The following is an 11,528-nucleotide window of genomic DNA, read 5'->3' on the forward strand; positions in this document are numbered from 1 at the left end:
CATAAACAAACCACAAACCCAATTTCATCACCCATTTCATTTTATTTATTTTTTTATTGATCTTGACTAAGTCGAGATGTTTATATATATTGTTTTAAACAATTAACACAATACAGTTTAAGTTAACTCTCTGACGTATAACGGCATTTTGTACATCTTCCCTATGACCCTCCTCCACAGCACTGTGGAGGAAGGTCTGGCAATGCGAGACTAGTTTGTGTCCAACAACCATAGCAACACACAGCACTGACCGTAAGCTGTAAACTGCCCGTAAACTGTTGCAAACTGTGGTAAAAACCCTGATTGAAATGCATATTCCAAATGCACTGTATACATGTCCAAAGAATGCCTCTAAAACCTGAATAATAAAGTCATATCACACATGTCTTAATCAGAAAATGCTAAATTTGGAAAAAGGCCTAATTCGGAATATCAAAACAGAATATGCTGTTTACATGACCTGAATCAAATTTGGAATATTGCCATATTCGGAATCATAGTGGAATATTGGTGTGCATGTAAACATACTCTGTGACATTTGAGTTATTTTAGTGATTTGTATTTTTGTGTGCTTTTGAAATGAAGGTAACTTTAAAGTTGTACAAAATAGAAGGTGAGATACTGAAGACTTGATGACAGTTCTCCTCTCCTCCTGCAGGATATCGAGGAGTTCAGCTTCGTCACCCAGTTGGCCGGCCTCACCGACCACCTGTCTGTGGCCATGCGATTGGCTGTTTCCACCGGGGAAGAGGAGCCTTAGATTGACCACCTGAGCTTTTTTTGTTTGTTTTTTTTAAATACTACCATGGAGGAGTGACAGATGACCAGGAAGAGAGGAGGAGATTAAGAGTTTGCAGATACGGATCAGCTTGAGAAAGACTATAAATGCAGTTCTGCACAAGGATTGAAGGAAAAACGAAATAGACGGATGAATCACTTGGAGGAGCACTCAGTGGATGAATGGATATAAAGAAGGTGGAGGAGAGCGGCAGCAGAGGAGTGATATGAAAGAGAAAGACTCTGGAGGGGAGAGATAAGCAGGGCAATTCAGTTTAGAAAGCCAGAAAGATATTCATCTTCCTGGGTAAACCTCCCACACACACACAAACACACACTAAATACAGCACCTAAAACACACAAACACAACTGATCGACATTTTGACTGTTGAATATCTCTTGGCCTCTCCACTCTTCTTCGCCAACACTCCCTGTTGAACTGAAGGTTTTTATTTACAGTGAATTGTTTTCATGTAGCCAATTTACACACCCTTCTTTTATTGGATCTGTTTTAGCCGTAGAGTAAGTATGCGTTTTTTTTATGATTCTACCTTCAGGGACAGTCGGATCTTCTTTAGTGACTGTGTGTAAAAGAAAAACACCTAATTTAAGTGATAAGAATGAAGCGTACAGCTACTGACTGGCCTTTACACTGACCATGTGTGTCCTTGTGTCATGCTCCTTCCTGATTGGCTACTGGTCGTTCACCTTACTACTCCCACGTCAGTCCCAGGAACCTCAACAAGTGTCTTTTTTTCTAAAAAACAAAAACAAAACAAAACTAGTCTTTCTAAAAGAAGAATTTTTATAGGGAGTTTAAATGCCTGTTTATTACTATATGGTATGTTTCTAAAAAAAAAAAGAAGAAAAAAAGAGGTATTGTATAAAGGGACATGGAATTGGAGAAAGTGTTTTGTTAGATGCATTGAAATGCTTATAGCATGTTTTTCCGCCATGACTGGTTGAAAATTAGACCGGACGTTTTTGGTGTAATCATGGGAACTGAGGCTTTGCGGATGCATGATGGGAAACGGTGTCAGTTTACAACATGAATTTAGCATCTTGATACACTTGCTTTCTTGATTCTGGCTGCTTGACGAGTCAAGAAGCATTTTTTCCCTGTAACAAACACTTACTGTATGCCAGTGTGACATTTGTGCATGTGAGACTCCACCCTGCTGATGACACTGAACACACGTGAGGGTGTGCACGGAAACATACTGAAGATTTACATAAAGCAGGCAAACATGTACACACATCATTTACAGGGGGTTTTCAGGTGATGTAACATACCCTCTGGCAGCCATATTGGAGGTCCCCGAATGACAACATGTGACTTGAGTAGATATTGTCAGCTTGTTAGCTAACAAACCAATGTAGCTATCTGGTTAGCAAGCCATCGCCGTTTTGTGAGCACGTCTGATTTGTGCACTAGCTAACACACAGTATACAGCCCAGTTTTTGGTTAGAGCACAGCCAGTTGTCCAATGGATCACCCTGATGACAGCCATATTGTGACGCAACTGCAAAACCTCAGATTACAGAAACATTTGAAGACCTACACGCTGCACACACCCTGTACAATATGCCAAGTATACGTAAACACATTTTATAATGTTCTAAAAGTCCCAAAGATTAAGACAGCCCACCTACAAATAATGCACAATTCAAGTAGTGCAAAGGCTAATGAATACACACAGCATACCAGGTACACGAATACATGAAGCAGTGTAATACTACAATGCAACACAACTTAAGGTGTGTTCAGACTGAAAGCGAAACAAACTTTAGAGGCGGTGCGATTGCATTTAAAGTAATAGACACAAACCGCAACGTTAAACGCAACCGCCAAGTTAGATATGTTTCAACTTAAGTGAAAGTGTTGCATTTATCCCAAGGCTCAATGACTCCAACTCATAAACCCCAGAATCAGAATCAGAAAAAGCTTTATTGCCAAGTACGTTTACAGACACAAGGAATTTGTCCTGGTGTTGTAGGTGCATGTCACATTAAAGCAACACACACAGACACACCGAGTCGCCATATGCGCCGCCATCACAACTCTCTCTTAACTCTCGCAGGGACAATACAGCATGACATCAGGAGAGGAGAGGGGAAAAAAAAGCAACTCTCAGACTATCCTCATAAAGATAAGAACAGTGTGGGAACAGGAAAAAACACCTCAGCACGTAAGCACACAAGCAGTACATTTGCACTGCTGAACATAACATAACATAACATAAATGTACAGTTGCACTAACATATATAAGAACATTAAGATGATTAGAACAATGATTTTTTTTTTTAAAACACAGAAAGAACCAGTGTTGAAGTCATATCTTGTATTCGTATGTTGCTAGCTAGCTACAGCTAATGTATGTGCAGACATTAGCTGCAGCTAGCTAGCTAGCAACATACATTTACGGACTAAATTGGCTGTTTGTGGCAAATAAACACAAACTGCGCACACAGTCCAGCAGTCAAATTCACACACAGTAAGCACAAGGCTAAAAAATGTGCTTAGCATTCAGTCTAAACACACCTTTAGAATTCTGCTCCCCTCACCTGTCTATATCTTACATTGTTGACACACTGCTTCTGCTGCTGGTTGGACAACAATATACCTTACAGCAATGCAAAGATGACAACCTTTGGATTATTTGAACTCATAATAATGCTATTATAGAATAGCATTCTTTTTTTCTTTTTTGGAGGGGCTGCTCTTACAAGGGAATTTCCCCAGTGTGGGATAAATGAAGTCTATCTTATCTTATTCAACTCCCAATCTGTACCAGACGCGTTATTATGGATCCCATGTAACTTCTAGGCAAGTCACGTCCTACGAAGCAGCTCGATTGGTTGGGGTTAGGCATTGACCTTGAGTGGTTAAGGATAGGATAGCCGATTGGTCAGGGGATAGGACCTGAACAAATCGGGTTACGTTACCTTGCGTAAGCATGGACGCCTGGCCAATAGTAATGTGTGAATGCTATTGAAGGATGGGTCTTTCCTAGAAGTTTCTTGGGTTCCATAATAACGTAGCCTGGGAAAACCCTGAAGAACTTCCGGCAAATTTGAGATTTGCTCTGCAAGTCCAAGAGCCCATTCAAGCCCATTTCCAATTTTTCCAAATCGAGGCACCAATCACAACCGTTGAGGCGGGCTTTACATGATGACAATAGCGCAGCAACGGCAAGCATCTTTTTGTTTACATTCAACATGGCGGCCACCGAAGGGCAGCAACCTGTTGATGCCGCTGTCGCTACTACGTCACCCAGATCATTGGTCTGATTGGTTGAAGGACTATCCAATTGTGCCCAGAGGCATTTGAGCATCGTCCGTTGGTGACGCTCCTTTGGAAAAGAGCTGTGAATGAACCTTTCCCAGACCCACTCTCAGTTACAACTGAGAGTGGGTCTGGTGTCAACCAGGCTAATAATAATGCGTACCAGACCCACACAGACCATGGTGTCAAACAGGAGCTGGAACTTTGTAAAGAGCAGTGTTTAGTGAGTAACTGTTGAAAGGCATGTAGATACTATAAGTGTCCTTGTGTCCCCTGTAGACCTGTTTGCCATGGTGCTGCCTGTGAACTATGCTATGTTGAGTGATAGGCCACTACCATTGCCTCAAACTTTAGAAAATAATATGGAAGCAGGTCTCAACAGCAAGACTTAACGCAAGTTAGCTAACATTAGCCACCAAAAGCTACTAGTCATACCCATAGACTGTAAAACATAATGGACGTAGCATCTGTGACACCACCCATTGGTTTGTGGACTGCTGTTTTGAGCCTTGAATTAGATAGAATGCAGGTTTAAGGCACTTCCGCATTGGCTTTACTTTTCAGATCCGGAAGCTTCGTCCATTATTTTTACAGTCTATGGTCATACCAGACCAAGTAAGGCTGCACAAACCTCTGAGTGAATTGAATTGAGCAACGGTGTGTTTTATTCCTTAGGAATTGTAATTTCAATTTGTAAATTGTGTAATTTCTTTTTTTTAAATGTGCATATCCTTGCTTTAAAAGATGAATTGGTTTTAGCAATGGTGGCCTCCCTATCACTCAACACTATGTGCGCTAACGTGTTAGCAGGAATCTCCAGATCAATGATCTACCGTACTGGGAACACATGGATCATGTCTGTGTCCCTGTTGTTATCAGTCAACATGACAAGGACAACTACCAAACCCTGCTGTATATTTCTTTTTAGTGGTGTGTGTGGAAAATCACTAATGTAGAAGCCTGTTTCTCTGAATAAAACATGCGTTACAGTAACAGTTTAGGTTGTCAGATACTGTTTGATTTCCATGGTCTGCACAGTGAACAATGTTTACAACAACTTTTTGGCAGAAGTGTTAATTTTTAACACAAATGTGTGTACGTTTGTTCGGGCAGCTCATCGTGTTATATTCTTTCAATACAAATGTGCTAACTGACGTTTGAATGAAACGTGTGTGCGTGCGTGCGTGCGTGTTGGTTGTTCTGTTATGTATGTTCAACTGTCATTTTTACATGCAGTATGAGTCCACAGGTCACCTGGCTGCTCTGACACTCTCTTTGTCTCTTTATGACTCATTATGATTATGACTAATATATCCTTCATATTACTGAGATTTGTATCTGTGCTTTTTTTCAATTCAGTCTTCTTTTTTAGGTTGAATCCTGTCATCTGCTTAGGTGAACTTCAAATGAGATCAAACCCTCACTATTGACTTGGTAAATAGTCATGTAAATACACTATAGGTCTATTATAGTTAAAGTTTCAGTGAGAATATGCTCTTAGGGTAAATAAGTTATGGTTTGGGCGGGAGCAAAGTGGTAGCCGATGTAGAGATTTATTAATAAGCTTTAGTTTTTTTAATTGTCTGATTTTATTGCACAACACCTGAATACTGCCGAACATTTCATCATCAAGCATGGAGAGATCCAAGGCGTCCAAACAATGGGACTTACAGTATGTAGTGCAACATCTTCATGATGATACTACACTTTTGTGTTGTTTTTTAAAAGTTGGAATGCGGAGGTAATTCATTTTATAATTTGGGGTTTATTTCTTTTGCTAATTGTTCTGTGTTTGTATTTTTGCATATTTTTTAATAACAACTGAAGAAAGTAGTGGGCAAAGAAGCTGATTGGTTGATTAAAGATGAAGGTGTAAAGGCAAAGTTTTGGTTTGTGTTGGTGTTGTGTCCATGGTAAGCCCTAAGGCCCAAACACACTGAAAGCGTCTGACTTTTCATTTCCAATGGCAACACGTACCAAAAGAGTAACGAGGTGCATTTGGGCCTCTTATACAGGAAGTCTATGTGATGGGAGCCTGACATTTCAGTCCCTTAGGTGCTCATTCAAATAATGGGAGAAAAAGGGTAAACATTGTTATGGCTTGGATGAGAGGGAACTCACCAGGTGGAAGGCACTTAGTGAAAAAAATTCACTAGAGGGGTGTAGAGCAGAATTGTCAAACTCAATTTCACTAAGGGGCCACACTGGAAAATGAGAATCACATCAAGAGCCAGACATATACAGTTTATTGACATGCTTTAATTTAGTCGAAAAAGTCAAATATCTTTGACTCTATTGTCGCATCTTCTCACTTACAATTAAGAATAATTTCCAAACTCAAGTCTGTTCTGTCATACAATGATCTGGAAAAAGTCCTCCATGCCTTTATAACCTCCCGCCTAGACTATTGTAACTCTCTCTACCTTGGTCTCCCTCTGACTCTGGTGGCACGGCTTCAGATGGTCCAAAATGCAGCGGCTAGGCTGCTGATGAACACAAAAAAGCGTGAACACATTACACCTGTCCTAGCCTCCTTGCACTGGCTTCCAGTCCAGTCTAGGATACAATTTAAAATACTGCTGATGGTTTTTAAAGCTCTTCATGCCCTGGCCCCCAGCTACAGAGCTGGTATCATTCATCCCCATGTAGCCCCCAGGTCCCTCAGATCCTCCAGCCAAGGTCTCCTCCATGTCCCATGGCTTAAGCAAAAAGGTGACAGAGCCTTTTCTGTTACTGGCCCTCAGCTGTGGAACCAACTGACAGCTGACATCAGAAATGCCCCTTCAATTTTAATATTCAAAACCAGGCTCAAAACTCACCTATTTACATTGGCCTTCCCCCCCCCCCTGTGTTTTAATTGTCTTACCCTGTTATGTCTGTAATTAAGTGTTTGTCTATTGATGTCGTCTTAGCTTAAATCACTGATCTGTCAGTGTATTTATTTTATTTTATTGTTATTTTTCTATGGTTAATGCGCTATGCACAGCACATACTTACTTACTTACAGTTTGGTCGACATAAAGCCCTAAAAAAGTCAGGAAAAATGTTGTTCAGCAATTATTAAAAAAAGCCCCCAAAAGTTAGCAGTTTCTAACATTAACTTAATGTAACTGCACTAGCTACATTTTTTATAAATATTTTAGCTCAACCATTACGGGACCAAAGTGTCTACAACCAGGAGCACGCACTGGGAGAGCGCAGTCACAGGTGTGTGTGTGTGTGTGTGTGTGTGTGTGTGTGTGTGTGTGTGTGTGTGTGTGTGTGTGTGTGTGTGTGTGTGTGTGTGTGTGTGTGTGTGTGTGTGTGTTCGATCTGTAACATTAATGAAAGCCTAAAGCTGATAAACTGACTTTTAAATAGTTACTTTGTCAAGTCGTACTTATTATTTAAAAAAGAGATATAAAATAGACAACTTAACTGCTTCAAGAAATGCCATATTTACGAGTGCTGACCATGTTGCGGCAGGCCTGGGTAAAATAGTTAATTTTATCCTACTTTATGAAAAGAAAAACAGCCCCTCGCAATTTTTACCTGCACCTCTTAGTCATTTTACCCTGGCGCTAGGCCTGGGGAGTAGGCATTAGCTACACCAAAATCAAGTTATTTTAAGACATATATTACATGTCTTTTTTAGCATACACCTCAGAGAAAATACCGGAGTCAAGACCTTGGTAACCACAATTCGTGGGTTTGGCCATGTGGGCCTGAGGAACTCAAGTGAGGCCGGTATTTGAATACAACATTAAGGTCAAACCAAAACAAGAAACCTGTGTTTGTCTCTCTTAAGGGACAAAGTATGACGAAGTGAAAGAAGCTACTAAGGAGTCCTTCTGCTTTTCATGAGCAGAGGGAGAAATCTAGCAGTGAACATTTACATAGGGGGGGCTCTGTCAAGTGTGAAAACTCCCCTTACACTGAAACTAAAGTGACATCAGCCATGTGTGACATACTGTATCAACAGGCTTTAATTTTGAATTTCCAAGTAACTCCCAGTACAGTTCAATTCAATTTGCAGAGAAAATAAACAGTTCTGAGATATTCCTTTGCTTCTCCAATAGTATGTACCGACTGTATTACAAAAACATCTTAACAAGTTGTTTTAAGGCTGCAATAGTCAATATCTTTTCATGAATGATTTGTCAAATAACTGTGTGTCATGTCAAAGGAGTCGTCATAGTGACAAACCCAGAAAGTATTATCACCCAACAAAAATATTCTACTCAAGTAAAACTACTATTACTTTAATGAACTTTTACTTAAGTACAAGTGAAATTACTTTACTTTTTGTTATATTTATATATCTTATTTATACTTATTACACTTTATTTAATTAAATCGCAGTCTTTTGATAAGGGCACACAAAGACATTTGATTTTAGTTTGTTGACCGATAAAAACATGAAAATGAAATGAAATGGCGCAAATTTGACTTTGACTTTTTTTTTTAACTCCGTAACGGATGTGATTTAAAATCTAGCAAGCATACTTAAGTAGAAGTGAAATTACAGATTTGTTTTTATTTAAAGATTATTTTTGGGGCATTTTAGGCCTTTATTTATACAGGACAGCTGAAGACTTGAAATGGGAGAGAGGGGGAGGGGAAATGACATGCAGCAAAGGTCTGCAGGTCGGAGTCGAACCTGTGGCCGCATCGAGGAGTAAACCTCTATATATGGGCGTGCGCTCTACCAGCTGAGCTACCCAGGGGCCCAAAATTACAGATTTTTTATACTTCAAAAAGTAAAAGTACTCAAAAAGCAAAAGTACACAAAAAACTACTCAATTACAGTAACGTTAGTAATTGTAATTGGTTACTTTCCACCTCTGGTTTTACTGTTTTGGTTCAGTCTCACCTCCTTCACCAGCCTGGTTTTTAGCAGAGAGCTGCTGTTTTCAGTGAAAAAAGCTCTTAAAAGCAGGGTTGGTACTGTAACTATTTTCAATATACATTTTTTTCATATATTGTTTGAAAAAGAAAAACATGTTTAAGGAAACTGACACGTATCCATCTCAACATGACATCATTTATCTTGTCTCTACGGAAGAGGATTAGGGCAATATGTGAAAAATGTATTTGAGTTCTGAGTTTAAATCAGAATTCTGAGAAAAAAGTCAGAATACTGACTTTAATCTCAGATTTCTGAAGTTTAAAAAAAAAAAAAAAAAAAAAAGTCAGAATTCTGAGAACTTTTTTCCCAGAATTCTAACTTTAAACTCAGAGCTCAATAACTTTTTACATGCAGCCCTAATCCTCTTCCAATCCTAGAAATCAGCATAGAAGTCCATTCTTGACTTTAGATAAGTATTTTTGAAGGAAATAATCCATTTAAAAGTTTCCTCTGGGCTTTCAACCGTATGGTCATCAATCTCCAATGCTGATGATGATGATGATGACTGAGACTGTGACGTACACTATCTTAAGATTATTGTATCATACAACTTTATTGTAGAATTACTTCTGGAAAATAATTGCTTTGTTGTCCAATAGGGTGAACAGCTCGAGTTTATTTTATTTCACAACACAAGACACAGCCAAACTGATGTTGAAGAAGGAAACTTCAAAAATTAGGATATCTTTTTACATCCAACTAATTGAAATATCCAGTTTATATATATATATATATATATATATATATATATATATATATATATATATATATATATGAGATCACATACAGATCCTCAGGCTGCTGCAAGGTGTCTTCACATATGACTGGTTCAAAGATGGTAAGAAGATTATTATGACTAAATCATGCAAAAAGTATAGAGAGCAGCAATATGAGTCAGACAGATGCTCACCTCCTGTTACGGTACAATACATACACTGATGATCAGATTCAAATGCAATCTGCCGAACTTTTTTATATATACTTTTTTACAGTTTTCAGCAGTGATCCAGAATGAAAACCTGCTGAATTTAGCAGACTGTTTTTCTGCTTGGTGTGGAGATGTGTTAACTTTCCAAGTTCTTTATTTATTTTTACTTTGTCTGAATTCTTTTCCCTACGACTTAGGGTTAATGAGTTAACAAAATATAATTTAGTATACATGTTTCTAATTTGGCCCAGTTATTTCAAACTCATTCAAATGAAATAATGTCAACTTGTGAACCGATACTTCACAGGTTATTGCCTTCAGATTTTCCACAGAATTTACCACAGATAATCCGTATATTTTCAAATGAATTTAAAAACATAAAACTCAGTCTACCAAGTTTTTGGCCATTTTTTCCGATGTTTTATTGCATTTTTTTTTTTTGTTTTTTTGTTGCTTTTTTCAACGTTTTTGTCGCTTTCTCCGGTCTTCTTTTACACTTTTTTCTACGATGGCTAAGGAACTTTGTTGCCAACTATAGCTATATGGGACATATAATATTACAGTCAAATTATTTGACTTTTTCTCTTAAATAAAAGCATGTCAAACTATACATGTGTGGCTCTTGATGTGGTTCTCATTTTCCATTCTGGCCCTTAATGACGTTGGGTTTGACACCCCTGTTCTAGTAGAAACACAAAAAAAATGTAATACTCATTTATCTAAAATCATATACAGTATACAGTGGGGAGAACAAGTATTTGATACACTGCCGATTTTGCAGGTTTTCCCACTTACAAAGCATGTTGAAGTCTGTAATTTGTATCATAGGTACTCCTCAACTGTGAGAGACGGAATATAAAACAAAAATCCAGAAAATCACATTATATGATTTTTAAGTAATTAATTTGCATTTTTTTGCATGACATAAGTATTTGATACATCAGAAAAGCAGAACTTAATATTTGGTCTTTCAGCTCCCTCCAAAGATTTTCTATTGGGTTCAGGTCTGGAGATTGGCTAGGCCACTCCAGGACCTTGATATGCTTCTTACGTAGCCACTCCTTAGTTGCCCTGGCTGTGTTTCGGGTCGTTGTCATGCTGGAAGACCCAGCCATGACCCATTTTCAATGCTCTTACTGAGGGAAGGAGGTTGTTGGCCAAGATCTCGCGATACATGGCCCCATCCATCTTCCCCTCAATACGGTGCAGTCGTCCTGTCCGCTTTGTAGAAAAGCATCCCCAAAGAATGATGTTTCCACCTCCATGCTTCATGGTTGGGATGGTGTTCTTGGGGTTGTACTCATCCTTCTTCTTCCTCCAAACACAGCGAGTGGAGTTTAGACCAAAAAGCTCTATTTTTGTCTCATCAGACCACATGACCTTCTCCCATTCCTCCTCTGGATCATCCAGATGGTCATTGGCAAACTTCAGACGGGCCTGGACATGCGCTGGCTTGAGCAGGGGGACCTTGCATGCGCTGCAGGATTTTAATTCATGACGGCGTAGTGTGTTACTAATGGTTTTTTTTGAGACTGTGGTCCCAGCTCTCTTCAGGTCATTGACCAGGTCCTGCCGTGTAGTTCTGGGCTGATCCCTCACCTTCCTCATGATCATTGATGCCCCACGAGGTGAGATCTGGAGCCCCAGAC

At 39.1% G+C, this 11,528-nt stretch overlaps 1 protein-coding gene across 1 annotated transcript in view; it reads left to right on the forward strand.

Moving 5' to 3' along the window:
- smpd3 (sphingomyelin phosphodiesterase 3) overlaps positions 1-1,649 on the forward strand; it is a 76,012-nt gene extending 74,363 nt beyond the window's left edge. The window contains exon 10 of the mRNA XM_031285348.2: positions 659-1,649. Coding sequence (XP_031141208.1) covers positions 659-760 — 102 coding nt within the window. The 3' untranslated portion in view covers positions 761-1,649. The remainder of the gene's footprint in view (positions 1-658) is intronic.
- Positions 1,650-11,528: the final 9,879 nt, after the last annotated feature.

This window comes from Sander lucioperca, chromosome 7, assembly GCF_008315115.2.
Source record: "Sander lucioperca isolate FBNREF2018 chromosome 7, SLUC_FBN_1.2, whole genome shotgun sequence".
Lineage (NCBI taxonomy): Eukaryota > Metazoa > Chordata > Actinopteri > Perciformes > Percidae > Sander > Sander lucioperca.